The 15,374-nt window shown below is 39.7% G+C and overlaps 1 protein-coding gene across 3 annotated transcripts in view; it reads right to left on the reverse strand.

The window, feature by feature from the left end:
* Positions 1 to 15,374, reverse strand: part of Mid2 (midline 2) — a 101,496-nt gene that overhangs the window by 68,956 nt on the left and 17,166 nt on the right. For all 3 annotated transcript variants that reach the window (XM_048428497.3, XM_048428496.3, XM_048428498.3), the window contains exon 3: positions 2,264 to 2,359. In XM_048428497.3, coding sequence (XP_048284454.1) covers positions 2,264 to 2,359 — 96 coding nt within the window. The remainder of the gene's footprint in view (positions 1 to 2,263; positions 2,360 to 15,374) is intronic.

Consider the following 15,374-nt stretch of genomic DNA (forward strand, 5'->3'; position numbering starts at 1 on the left):
TAGCCAGAGCAGACAGTGGCTCACATAATGAGATTTAACAAGCATCCCTAAGGGTGCTATTTAAATAGCTGCTTTGCTGGATCGCCATGGGGTTTCCACTTACTTTACTTACACATGGTAGTGCTAGCACTTCTTCCTCAAGGCACAGGTTAACTTCTGAGTGCTAACTTCAGAAAGCTACTTTGGAACTGTGTATCATAGCCCACTTCTTGGGCTATGATATTGCTCCGTGGTATAAAACACTTGCCTAGCATTTGCCCCAGCACCCAAAGAAAGAAAACTCACCTGTTATCCAAAGGCCAGAGTGCATCTTCCCCTACTAACACAATAGTGGATTATTTTATGAGGCCTGCTGCTACCACTTCAAAAGAACAGAGCAAATAATAAAAAGAACTGGCTTCCAGAATGGCCTGTGAAAGGTTGGAAGAGAGCTATGCTTAGGCAAGGCTGGTCAGGATGATAAATTTCCCAGGGATCAGGAAAAGGGATTCTAACATGAAAGAGCAATGGAATAAACTACAACTTTGCTTTTTTTTCCTTATTACTTTCTCTGTACTTAATAGTCTTTTGATTAGAACGAATGCAAGGACAGTTTTGTTTTAAATCATATTTTATTCACTATTATCTATTACTCCCCAGTTAATCATGCAAATTCTAAACTGAGGGATCCCCCATCCAATTTTCTGCTTACAATCCTCTCTTGTCCCCTCGACACTGTAGATTTCTTACACTCTAATCTGACAGCATAATCAGAAGCATTGATAAAATGGAACACAGAGGGATTACGGTTGGTTGAAAACTATTCAGAAATAATACCTTTCTACTTTGTTTTTTCCTTTTTGGAAAGGGTGAGACAGTAGAGAAAAAGAGCAAAATAAAAAGAAAGTAACCATTGACAGAGCCATGACTTGTGAAATCTGGAAAAGAAGCGAAAAGCGTGGTGTCAGTTCAACTTAACATTTTATAGGCAAGGACCCTGAAGCAGGGGTCCTAACCTACTTACCCTCATGCAAGCACTTAGTTCATAGAAGAGGCAAGTCAGGAATTCAGTTTTCCAACACTTCAATGCTCCTTCTCTTTTTGTTTATGCTTCTCCCTACACCCATAACATCCCATTCTATAGTTTCACATGTGAGTTTAACCAGTACCCCATGGACTCTACATAGATTAGTGCCCAGCAGGGATTATATTACTAGCACATGTTCATCATTTAAGTATGTTCACTGTACTAGAAGAAGTCAAATACCAATCAGCTGGGGGATGTAGGATTACTTATGCATAATGAGTTATTGCCTTAGGAGATATTCTTTAGTCTCAAACAGGAACCATGGACTGGGATCATGATAAAATTATTTTATCATTTAAAACAAAACAAACTTGACCTCTTATCCTTATCTGTCATACAAGTAAGATTAAGAGTGGATTATAAGACTATATAGAATCGGGGAAAATTTACCCAATCACTACCCATGACAAATTCTATATTTTATTGGTCTGTATTTAGATTTTAAGCATTATTATCAGTTATTCTATAAACCCACACAAAGCAAAATGATAGATGTGGAGTTTTGTATATGCTTTTAAGAGAAAGAAGAAAGAATAACACCTTTCTCTTATTCTATCGTGCCAAGAAACACTGAACTTCCCTTCTAAGAGCTTTTAATATTCAATGCTGATAGTATTTTTAAACCTCATACTTATACAGTAGTTCATAATTCACAGACAATTTAATCATAGACATTATTTGTTGACTACAAAAAGACTAGGTAGAGGAATCAAAAATAAGTGAAAAGATAATGAGTGAGGATATAGCTAGGCCCAGGGCTGTGGGATGAGGGGAAGATAAGCTAGAAAGGGAGGGAGCAGTGATGACCAGAACATTGTACTGAATGAACATAGCCCTATTCTAAGGATTCGTGAGTCCCAAATTGACCTGTAATGATTGACTTTTTAAGTGACAACATCCATTTTGATGAGGAATCGCTTTCTTTATGATTCTCGTATGATCAACTGTGTGAAAAGAAGAGAGTTACTCTTCATCTGTTGTTCCCCACAAACCATCACCATCACCTAGTTTTAAAAAGCATCCACATCCATATGTGACCTTTCTTTGAATAAAATTCCTAAAGGCATGAGATCATTTACACTGTCAGTCAGTCCTTCGCCCCAAATGACTGAGCTACAGGATGGCAAATTTGAAGTCCCTCCAAAGACCATCCAGTTCAGATCCAACTCAAGAATTACAAATACTACTGTTACATACCTCAACCTGCTGGCAGATCTGTATTAGTTTGGCCATTTGATTTTCTAGCTCGCTGTTGCGCTTAACCAGGTTGGTGAGGTTCATCTCCAGAGTTTGCTGCCATCACAGAGGGTATGAAGCCGGCGGGAAACAGGAGAAGGGAAAAAAGAACAATAACTTGAGAATCAATGTAATATGAAAATCAATAAGCCAAAAGACAGAGTTCCCTGCCTCTTTGGGAGGGGGGTCACAAAGGTGAGACAGAGCCCCACTCTATAACCCATGATTGCTTCATACTTACAGTGACTTTCCTGCCTCAGCCCATAAAGTCCTAGGACTGTAGGCATGTGCTTCTCCATGGATATAGAACCGAAGGCCTCACACATGCTAAGAAAGTGCTGTACCACTGAGCAACACACCACCAGCTCAGGAGATTCATATCTTACAGATTTACCAAGTCTGCTACAGACTAAGAATTGTAAATGTTCCCTGACTGGGGAGGAGGTAGAATTCATGACTTTGTAGGCTAATGTAGGAATTTACTGGCATTAAGGCAACCTATAGTTTTTATAATTTTATATTATCTTTAACTTTTCAAACCATTTCATAGTCATTTCCTTTTGCTCTCTAATCAGGTCCAGTAACATAAGAAAATAAGGTGGTGATACCACCATTTTATTCATAGACTAAGAAAACTATAATTTGTATGTGTGCGTGCTTGTGTGGGTGCACATGTGTGCGAGGGCGCATACATGTGTGTGTGTGTACACACTTGTGAAGACCATGGGCCAATTTGGAATATTGTTCATCAGGAGCCATCCATCCACCTTGCATTTTAAGAAAAGAACACTCATTTGCCTGGTGCTCACCAATCAGAGCAGGCTGGCTAGTCAGGGAATCCCAGACATTTGCCGGTCTCTGACTCCCTAGCACTGGGGTTACAAGTTCACACCACCCTACCCAGATTTTCTCCGTGGGTCCTGGAGAGCACACTCAAATCTTCATATTTGTACAGCAAGCAGTTTATCAACTAAATTGTTTCCCTGGCCCCATAATTGATTGGATGATTGCTTCTGACCAGACAATTTTGTATGTATTGGTACCATAGCAATCTCACAAAGAAGGATATGCTAGCATTTTAATGAGGAAAAAAGTGAATGACAGAGTGAGGGTAAAGTGTTTTGTAGTTATAAACCAAGTGTGTGGCAAAGCTAGGACTGAAATCTGGATTTCTAATCAGTACACAGTGTTGAATCAACATTCTATAATGTTTTGCATTTTTGTTTTTAACATTATGTACTTATTGGGAGGCCTCTTCAAGAAAAATATAGTGTGCTTTAAATGTGATAGTCACCAAAATCAAAGTTTTGATCTCACAGTTTTCTTTCCATAGACACAAAGAGTTTCAGACACAAAGTCTGATGTCTGGAAAGTATCTACTATTTACCCTCACTTACTGGTACACAGCTCTATGTAGGTTCATATGGGAATCATTTTGCAGATATTTTGAACATAACATAGTTGTACCAGCACTTACACTCTAACATATTTCCAGTTCAACAAACTACTATCTTCCATCCATTGTGTGAAAACTAAAATATTATGTCTCTCTGTATTGAGCTTGGACGTTCATTCTTTCCTGTCTCCAAATTTTAGCTATGATAGCTGCTTCCCCTCCAGAACCAGTCTCAGTATATACTACTCTTTTATACACCATCTCAATACTCCATCAAATCTGTCCCAAATATAATACCCCAATTTCCTGACCCTCATTCTGGTAGTATTCTTGCCCTGGGTCATGCTCACTGTTTCGTTGCTGTCTCCATGGTTGCGATGATTTATAGCCGTTCAAAGTTCATGCTATTGAAAAAGAGGATGATAAGGACCCTGGGGAGTAAAGGGATGTAGACAAAGAGAGGGCACTCGTGTTCTTGGATCTTTTTCTGTCTAGGAAGTAGCTGTGACTCATTAAAAACCTTGGCACTGTTTTCTGAATGTGTCACCAAGGATATATTCCTATAGATGTATGTATAGCTAGGCTGGCTGATCTGATTTCACTTGCTCTCAGACGGAATTTTGAGGACCAGCTTTACTCTTGTTTCCCTTCATGTCAGAATAGGATGGTTGAAATGTGAAATAGTCTCCATAGACTCAGGTATTTGAATACTTTGGTGCTGTTTGTAGAGGGTATAGGAGGTGCAGTCTTGCTGGAAGAAGTGTATTATTGGGGGTGGGCTTTGAAGGTTCATAGCCTTGCCCCACTTCCAGTTCATTCTTTTTGCTTCTTGTCAACAGATGAAGGAATCATATCTCAGCTTTCTACTCTGTTGTCATGCCCACTGCTTGCTTCCATGCTTCCCCACCGTAATGGACAGTTACCCCTCTGGAACTATAAACCAAAAGAAACTTTTCCTTCTGTAAGTTTGCTTTGCCCTTGGTGTTTTATCATAACGACAGAAAAGCCACAGTACACAGATCTTTCTTGGTTTCCTTAGCTTTAGTTCTATGGAAGTCGCCCATGATACCTCTGCTTTCTTTCTTTATTTCTTGAGGGCTCTCTCTCAGCTCTCTTTTATTCTGCTACCATCTAAATATGTGTTCTTAATGGGAAGAAGTGGGGAAAAGGACAAGGGAATGGCGGCAATCACTGAATTAGACATCATCACTAAATAAAATAAGTGTCAAAGGGAAAAAGAAGAAATGACAGTACAGAGATTTATCACAACAAAGACATATTGAGCATCTACTGTGGTCAGGGTGCAGTGATGAATCTTGAAGGATAAGCAGGATTTTAACAGACAGAGATGGTGGAAGACGGGGTGTTTCAGGCATGAGGAATAAGATGAACAAAAAATCAAAATAAAGTAACCGGAGTGGCAGCATACATCTATAGCCAAAGCGACTCAGATAGTCGAGGCAGGACGGAGAGTTGAGCCTAGGAGTTTGAACTGCTGTTCAGTTACTATGCACTGAACAACATACTAAAACTCTTTTCCTAAAGAAAAAATGATATTGTTCATATATTCAGGGACCAATAAACAGTTTAGTTTGACTAGAACACAGGGTACAAGGCTGAAAATGGAGATCAAAGCCCTGTTTTGCTGGGTGCGGTTGTGCACACCATTAGTCCAAGCACTTGGAAAACAAAGACATGCAGATCTCTGTGTGTTCCAGACTAGCCAGGGCTATAGAGAAAGTTCCAGGACAACCAATGCTACATAATGAAGACCCATCTGGGGGAGTGGAATAAAGTCCTGCTTTGAGGGTCTTGAATGTACAAATGGGTTTGTACCTATTTGTTTTAGTACTGGGGTTTACACAGGGCTGTTGAATAAGGAAATGACATAATCGTGGCTACATTTAGGATATTAACCTAGCAGCAATATGGGGAACAGAGCAAAACAGGAAAGCCTGGGAGGCAGAGACAGTGGTTATGAAGATACCACAATATTTAAGGCAGTTGCAAATGCAGGTCTGGGCCAAGCTCAGAGGATAATCAGGAGAAACATGCTTCAGGAAAAGATTCGTCACTGTCAAACGTGCAAACACCAAGAGAAATGTGAGAATTTATTTTTAAAGGTGGGGGTGGGCTAGATTGGGGAATCAGAAGTCACAAGTAACCTTTGTAAAAGGAGTTTCAGTAGGGCTTTGGGAGTAGATGCTAAAGCATTCAAGGTTAAAGTACATCAGCAGGCTGCAAGCCTAGACTCCTCTCCCCAAGTTCGGCCATAGAAGGAATAGAATAGATTTCAGTTTGATCAAAGGGTCTAGTGTAAACCAGAAAGGGGCAATTACTAATGGAGCCAACCAGTCAAACACTTCCTCTCGAAGAGTAGTTCACAGTCCCAGATCAATGGAAATCCCACATATCAAAAATCATTATATTGACCTATTTGATAAATAGCCCATTTGATTGATAAACCCAGAGAAGAAGAAAAAACAGTTTAAAATTCTCTGTTTCCCACCGCAATGTGTTTCCATTCAAACATATGATTCCACTGGGAGAATGTTTTTTTTAACAAGTACATGAGACCTGTTGTAAGACTGGCCTTGAAATTGATAGATCATAAATAATTCATGCCGCAGAGCAGGATGACCATCCCCGCTGTGCGTTCCTCATTTATGGCCCTGCACTGAGAGTCATGGCTTGTATAAAGCTACGGAAAACAAAAATTAGGGCTGAACACATAATTTAGGGTCTGGTTAGACTACAGGCCTTGGGTTACCATCACAAAATTATGGCAAATGGTTGGTTTGCTCTGGCCCCCTAGCAATTTGCAGAATGCCAGTCCGTTCTAACAGCACAGTCCCAGAACTGACAAGATGACTCTAATTTCAACCTTGCTTCATTAATATGAAAAATGCTTTGAAAAATAAATCTTTGACTAATGAAAACACCATCTGTTGATGGCTTCTTGCCACTGTTTTCTTATATTATGAGACGTAATTTAGGGGGGAAAACACTGAACATTTACTTACTTCCTATTCATTTGTAAGGAATTAAAGACTCCTTTCAAATTGGAATTGATCCTCAATAATGGACATATGCGAAGGGAAGCAGTGAACTGAAGCAATTATGCAGCCTCTCTCCTCACCCTTTCCCAAATGCCTAGTGCTCACAAATCATTTAGAACTAATCTTTCTGGGCCACTCTAGGTCTGAATGACTTGGAGTGATTTGGCCATGTCTATATTGGTCGTGTCTATACCATGTCTGAGTAAACAAAGTTGATTTGCGTGTGCGTGTGTTTGTGTGTGCACATACACAAACTCTTTTCATGTCAAAATAAACATGTCTCTTTGTTATTGTAATTGGGTTTTGAAGAATCGCTTTGTTTTGCTCCTTTCTATGTATTCCGTTTAATGACTGGGCTAGGTTCCCTCTGTCTAAGTCCAGCTAGTACAACTTTCTCCAAACAGTCGAGCCATGACAGCAAGAGAGCCGAAGTGGCAGGGGAGATTGGAATGGAGATATCTGCTGGGAGGAAACAGAGACAGGAGGTTGGCAGAGAGAGCAGGATGAAGTTCCCATTTCCTGCTGCAGGAGGTTACCTCTGAGTCTTTCTGCGCTTCCCTTTTGTGAGGGTGGGAAACCATTTTAGCTTAGGAAACTCTGAGACCCTCTTCACCTTCTAATGATGACATTCTAGCTCTCACAAAATTGCATATGTGTCTAAACAGCACAAGAAGAAGGGACGATTTGGCTGGCTTCCATAATTGAGATTGTAAGAGGCCTGTGTTTGCTAAATCGGCAGTCTATGCTGATTCCATTTTCACCCGAATTCCATTTCATTTGTGTTGTATAGACTTGGCCTCTTTGTGCTCTTAGTTTCTTTTCCGAAAGAACATGATTTTCTATCCAGGAAGCCAGGCACAGGCCACTCTTCTTTCAGACAGCACCCCAGTTTTCAAAATACCCTCTCTGACTCACGTAAATAATCATTGCTTTTTCGTTTAATTCTCACTTCCTTAGACACAGGTTACTTAAGGTAAGATTCTTTTTTATTATTGACTCCCTCAATAAATTTAGTCATACATTAAACAAGAAACAGCTCTTCATTAGAGAGCCCTCCTCCAGCTGCCCAGCGCTGGTCCGTGGAGGCATATGTACTCACACACATATGAGCACTTACACACACTGACTTGCTACAGTCTTAAGACCTGAAAAGGGGTCCAGATTTTCTGTTCGTTCTATTAAGACATCTAGTATTGCCATCAAAGTCCTGTATTCTATGTAGCTTTCCAAAAGATACAGGGAGAATATTGTCTAATGCTAGGCAACATTAGAACTTTGGGGCTTTGATATGGGAATTGAAGCTTGGGGCAGGGGAGTGGGAGTGAGAAGGAAAACATTCAACCCTAAAATTAAGATTTTAAAGATAAAAGTAACTTCCATGGATCCCCACACCATGTGATTCAGTTGTGGAAAGCAAGAGAAGAGTGGGAACAGAGAAGATCAGGGTAGGGAGTAGGAAATAGGGTGGATGAGGAACAAGGACCAAACAATCATCATCATCCGAGGTCTAGGGATGAAACTCAGTGGTACAGCACTTGATTAACATGTATGGGGTCCTATGTTCAAACCTCAGTGTAGTAGGGGAAAGTCAATTTATAAAATAATCAATCATCACAACACTCAAGAGACTGAGGCAGGAAGATCACCATGAGCTCCAGCCAGCAGAGTGGGAACCGGTCTCCATAAGCAAAACAAATATCAGTGCTATGATGCCCATTCTTCAGCATCCTTTTTCTTTTTCTTTTCCTTTTTTTGCATCCTATCCCTACATGGATATTACCTGCTCTTTCAAAAACCAGAAGCCAGAATGTTAATATGGTTTTCAGGGCATGTTCTACCTTCTTCTTTGTTCCCCCAACGTGTTTATCTTAGAAATACTGACTCTGCTTTGGCTTTACTCTGTCACTTTATATATCAATTACATATGGCCTTTCAACAACAGAACACACCATCTGGTCGACAAACTGAAGCCCACACCCTTATGCCAGAGTTTATTCTTTCCCCCAACATTTATTTGCTGTTGTATAGACATAAGCTATGTCCTACAATGAGATGCAGATGATGTAGTAGATGTGTGGTACTCGACTTAAAGTTTGTTAGAAAGAAAATGGCCAGTCTCTCAAGCCAGGTGAAACGCATTGTCACCCCCCACCCCACACGCACACCTTTTGTTCAGATGTCTCTGCAAACACTTAGCATAGACAGACCCATCCAACCACTCCTGTCATGGCCAGGAATGTTACTCGAACCATTCTGCATGCTTCCCTTCCTCTTTGGATGCATACCAGAATTAAATATTTAGCTTAAATAGGTAACTTTTACTTAGATCTTCTAAAAAAAAAGTCTAAATATAGCACTCGATAACACTCATCAGAGTAAGTAAAAACCAACTCTGCTCTCCTAAAAGCCTCGGGATCCCAATCTACTTGCGCTGCCCCTCATAACTGCCAATCTTTTGGCTGCAATCTTTTCTTTCTCTTTCATCTGTTCTTCCTTCATATATAATTTCTGCATAAGTGTACTGCGAAAGCCAACCCTTGGCCCCTCTCAGCTCTCTTTCGCACGGCTGTACCTCCATTACGAAGCCAATTAAATCTACTCCTCTAGCCATAATTTCTCAGCCACTGGAAAAACTTGAATTTCAGTTCCTTCTAGAATCCCTTCCCTTTTAAGACTTCTAACATTTCATGGGTTCCACCTGTCAGATATTTAAACACATTCTGTTCTCTTAACCAGAACAACTTCATTGCCTCACTTTGCCCCCAGTCCCCAATAAGGAGGTCCAAAATCAACCAAAGTCTCGCCTACTTCCCCTCCAAGACTCACAGAACCTCTCATGTTTGTTCTGTGTTATAACTGTGACTTTTTAAATTTTTTAAAAATTCATTTACATACCACCCATGTTCCTAATTGTCTGTCTCTCCTCGTTCCGCCAGGGCTGAGATTAAGCTGTGTTTATCACTGCTACGCCAGCACCTTTTCTGCTACCTGCTGCCTAGTAGGTGTCAGCAAATGTTTGATGACCGAAGGCTGAGTAACCCATAATTCCATGCTGCCTCCTCCTAACTTCCTTATTTCTGTCTTCAGTGCCTCCATTTTTTAAGACATCTCCAACTCAAACATCCTTCTTTAACTCTCTCCGCAGCCATTCATCAAGCCCTGTCAGTTCTTTCTTCATGGAGCTTTTCCAGTTTGACCCTTCTTTGATTACAAATCATCTCCAATTCTCAGTTCTGAACCTGATGACATCTTTTCCCTGACCTAAACTCTGGCCTTCCAAGCATCCTGTGCAAATTTCTATCATGTCTGTCTTCCCCACTAATCTCGAAGCTTCGCTGTAGCAAAGACTGCACCTTATTTCTTGTGACTCCTGCTTCTGCCACAATGTCCAATAAACAAAGTGAGTGTTCAGTGCCTCTTAAGTGAATGAAGGATTCTTTAGTCCAAATACCCGATGCTACAGTTTGTTAATGGTTCTCCTATCTTCAAGTAACACAAAGAACAAAGGCATAATCTCATTGCACCAAATGTTCATGAACTTAAGAGATATCACCATATTTTCATTTTCCAACATCACTCCTTTAACTTCAACAATTCTTGTTTCCTATTCTCTCCTTACATGTTTTAAGTTTATGGAATAGGTTCCTTTGTCCAATAGTAACATACATGATTCTTATCAACCTGAGAGTAATCTGAATCATCCATCATCTTTCAGGGAATTCTCAAAGTAGTGATTTATCTCAGACACTGGCGACTAAAAGACTTGGGACAAAACACTCTCAAAACAGAAAGGTGAGCACACAAATAATTGGAATTTCTGTTTGCAAAACTTGCTCTTAAATCAGAGAGACAACAGAAGATATCTTCCAGCACAGGGTCCCATTAATACTACATGAGTGCAGAGCCAGAGAAATCGATGAAATCTTGGAAGGAAAAAAGCAAGGGTTCAGATGCACCTTAGAAAGCAGTTTTAGTAGAAATGGAATTAAAATACTCTACTCAGACACCCACGGAAGCCATTTGCAGAATTATTCTGATTTTTTTGGTTTTGTTTTAGAATCATATTCTCACCTCTTATTTTGAGACACAGTCTTGCTATGTAGTCCTAGCTGGTCCAGAACTCACTATATAGATCTGGCAGATCTCAAATTTGCAGTGATCCTCCCTCCTACTGCTCCCAAATGCTGAGATTACAGGCACGTGCTAACATGCCCTTGCCTGTGTTTGTTTTTCTGTGATTTTTTTTTGAGACACAGTCTCGTGTAGTCTAGGGTGTACTCAAACTCACTATGAGCCAAGAAAGACCTTGAACTCCTGATCCTCTTTCCTCAACCTACCAATTACTAAGATCACAGGCATTTGACACCACATATATACATATGATGGTGGAGAAGTCTTGAACAGTTAAGAGACAACAGAGAAGCCAGCTTTATAAACAACAATAACTTTGTGGTCTTGAGTCAAAGCCTGAAGACAGAGCTAGCCGAAAAAAATCGCTTGGCAGATAAGCTTACCCATCCACACGCATCCGTTACAATCATCACCACACCTTGGAGAGCACAAATCCCAACTCAATTTTTTCTTTTTTTCTTTAAATTTGGTAGAAAATATATTAAATTGAGTGCTGTTTTTTTCCTGTTATATGTAGCTACTGTGATTCTAGACACAAGTGAGGAAGATAAAGAAACAACTTTTTCCTCTACTTTCATCTATGATTACCCACTCTGGCCTCTATTGAAGATTTTTCTAATTGAGCACAGATGCCTGGCTCATTTCTTAGAATTTCCCCTAGCCTTAGGATAGATTCTCCTGAGATTCTGCCTAAGATGCACACAGTAAGTCTGTCTTATACTCATGATCCCCACCTGTCCAACTTATCAGTAGATATCACAGGCATTCTCTCATAGTTATACAGTGACACATATTTATAGACACTGGTACAATGTCACAGATTCTGCCTAAGGTGTCTATAGAAAGTCTGTCCTATGCTCATGATCCCCACCTGTCCAACTTATCAGTAGACATCACAGTCATTCTCTCATCTTCACATTCAGTGACACACATTTACAGACACACTGACACAATGCCACAGAGCCATTCTCAGTCTCCAATTCCCGCAAGAATGTACACACTCACAGATGATGATGCATACATATTTATGCAAATATACCCTCTTCCCAACCCAGTCTTCTCATAAAGATATGCATCTTCTCATGTTTATATTCATGCTCATATTGGTTCAGATATAATCTAATGCTCACTGGTACATAGTTATGAGGGTATCTGCCTTAGCCAATAGAAGTGGGTGTCAAGTGGGTGCACAGACAATTGACTGGGGAAAGGTGGTGGTGGAATGAGACTAGGTGAGACTGTGATAGAGTGACTAGGTAGGAAAAAAGACAGTAATCAAGGTGATAAGATTCGAGAATATTTTATTTTTCAACTTTTTAACTCTTACTGTAGCTTTCCTTTGAACATTCTCCAAGTTTTATATCTCCCTTCTCTTTGTCTGGGGAATCTTTAGTTCTGTCTCAACCTCTGCTCTTTTTTTTTTTTTTTTTGTGTGTGTGTGTGTGTGTGTGTGTGTGTGTGTGTGTCTGTGTGTGCATTTTACCTTCCCATGAAAGAAGCTTACTCTAATTCCAGGTAATAAGCTGTAACAATGAGACTCTTGATACGCAAGTGTAGCTTCATTTAAGAATTATTTGTAGCGATGAATTAGAGGAAATGAAATGAAAAAGAAAATGTGCTTGTTTATCCCTTTCAGGAAATTCCTCTGTTCCCCCCCTGGTTTTCATCAGCTATATTTTGGCAGGCTGTGGGCATGGAAATGTGAAGACATCACTCTCAAAGAGAATTATAATAATCACATCTGATTTATACAGATGTCACCATAGGGTTAGGCAGTTGGAAAATCCAGTAATCAAAATGAATAGGCACATAAAATTAAGGACATTTCATGCTTTCGCTCATTCCCTGTACCTGAAAATTGTCAGTAGTCCACAGAAGGCATTTTCAGACTTCCAAGGTATTCCTAATGGCAAGACTGGTTTGTATCTACTAAGAAGAGAACCAAATCAAGCTACAGACGCTAGTATACTTCTTACAAAATAATTCTAAAACTGGGCATGGTAGCTCTTACCTATAATGCTAGCACCCAGGAAGCACATTCAGGAAGATTGTGAATTTAAGGTCAGTCTGTGTTACATAACAAAATCTTGCCTCAAAAAACCCAAAATAGAACCAAAAAAAAAAAAACATATCATTCGGAAGGCATAATTTATTTGGATTTCTTAAGGATATATTATGTACATCTGCTGGGTGGACACTAAGGAGAATATTGAAGAAACAAAGACATTGTATCTGGCCTCAAGGTATTATGATGTCTCCGGAGTATGTTGGAGAAGACTTGAGGGATTGGCTCGGGCTCTAAAAAACCAGTAGAGTTCCTGAGCAGGTCAAAGTAGTAAGAAAGTAGTAAGAAAAAAAGAGGCTGGCTATTCAGGTCACAGGTAAGAAGCTCATCTGAGTAGATGAACCTGGCAAATTTGAGAGTTGTGAGGGGAAAATGTAAATGAGCAGCAACTGATAAAAATCAGATTTTAGAATATAAAGTTGAAGTCGATTAGTAAAAGAGAGCCACTGAAATTGGCTTCTAGATATAAAGCCAACATTAGATAATATAGTAATATTAGTCTTTTATAAGGGGAGGAACTGTTATAAATGGAAATTCTGAAATGTGAAGCAGTTTTATAAAACTATGGCCTGTATCATGAACTAAGGTATGTGTAGCTATCAGGACCATGAGTATTGTTTGAATTAATTAAGCCACTGGTAGTCTTCTGAAGATCGTGAGTCCCGAATCTCAACCCTACATGCAGACTAAGCAAATAAGAACATAAACCATTATATAAGTATCCTTCCAAGTCCTCAACTTCATTTTGAGGATATGTTCAAAAATCAAGCTCGCTTCTAGTTACTCTGACCTTTCTTCTATAATGTAATGGTTTGCCTGCTTTCTCTTGAACATTACAGGTCACTAATCCTAGTCAAGGAGGCTGTACATAAAAAATAGTTATAAAAGGCCAAAAGTGAAGCCCCTGAGTCAAAAGGTAAAAATAAACATTGCATCAGTTATTGACCATAAGTCAGGTGTGTGTGTGTGTGGGGGGGGGTATACACTATCATCCTTGCTCTTTTATGACAGTCTCAGGACCAGAGGAATATGCGTAAGTCATTTCTCACATAGCCTTTGCCAGCTGCTGGCTTTCTCCATTCTCCTTAGGAAGAAATCAAATGAATAATCATAAATTATTTCTAATTTTTTTAATTAAACACAAAGTATTACTTATGGCATTAAAATTCAGGCTTCTCATATTCAACAAATAGTGCTGGCATAACTGGATAACAACATGAAGAAGAATGAAAATAGATCCATATCAATCGCCGTGCACAAAACTCAAGTCCAAATGGATCAAAGACCTCAACATAAAACCAGCAGCACTGAACCTCATAGAAGAGAAAGTGGGAAGTACACTTGAATGCACTGGCACAAAAGACCACTTCCTAAATATAACCCCAGCAGCACAGACACTGAGAGAAACAATTAATAAATGGAACCTCCTGAAACTGAAAAACTTCTGTAAAGCAACAAGACAAAATGGCAGATCTTCACCAACTCCACATCGGACAGAGGGCTTATCTCCAAAATATACAAAGAACTCAAAAAAATGGTCATCAAAAGAACAAATAATCCAGTTAAAATGGGGTACAGATCTAAACAGAGAACTCTCAACAGGGGAATCTAAAATGGCTGAAAGATATTTAAGGAAATGCTCAACATCCTTAGTCATCAGAGAAATGCAAATCAAAACAACTCTGAGATTCCTTCATACACCTGTAAGAATGGCCAAGATAAAAAACACTAATGACAACTTATGCTGGAGAGGTTGTGGGGTAAAGGGAACACTCCTGCATTGCTGTTGGGAGTGCAAGCTGGTACAGCCCCTTTGGATATCAGTATGGCGATTTCTCAGAAAATTAGGAAACAACCTACCTCAAGACCCAGTGCCACTTTGAGTATATACCCAAAGGATGCTCAATCGTACCACAAGGACATGTGCTCAACTATGTTCATAGCAGCATTGATTGTCATAGCCAGAACCTGGAAACAACCTAAATGCCCGTCAACTGAAGAATGGATAAGAAAAAAAGTGCTACATTTACACAATGGAGTACTACACAGCAGAGAAAAATAATGACAGCTTGAAATCTGCAGGCAAATGGATGGATCTAGAAAACATCCTATTGAGTGAGGTAACCTAGACTCAGAAAGACAATTATCATATGTACTCATTCATAAGTTGCTTTTAGACATAAAGCAAAGAAAACCAGCCTACAATTCACAATCTCAGAGACCCTAGACAACAATGAGGACCCTAAGAGAGACATAAATGAATCTAATCTACATGGGAAGTAGAAAAAGGCAAGATATCCTGAGTAAATTGGGAGCATGGGGAACATGGGAGAGGGTAGAAGGGGAGGGGAGAGGAAGGGAGGGGAGTGGAGAAAATATATAGCCTAATAAAAACAATTTAAAAAAGGAAAAAAGTCAGGC

The sequence above is a fragment of the Myodes glareolus genome, chromosome X (genome assembly GCF_982192425.1).
Source record: "Myodes glareolus chromosome X, mMyoGla1.1, whole genome shotgun sequence".
Taxonomy (NCBI): domain Eukaryota; kingdom Metazoa; phylum Chordata; class Mammalia; order Rodentia; family Cricetidae; genus Myodes; species Myodes glareolus.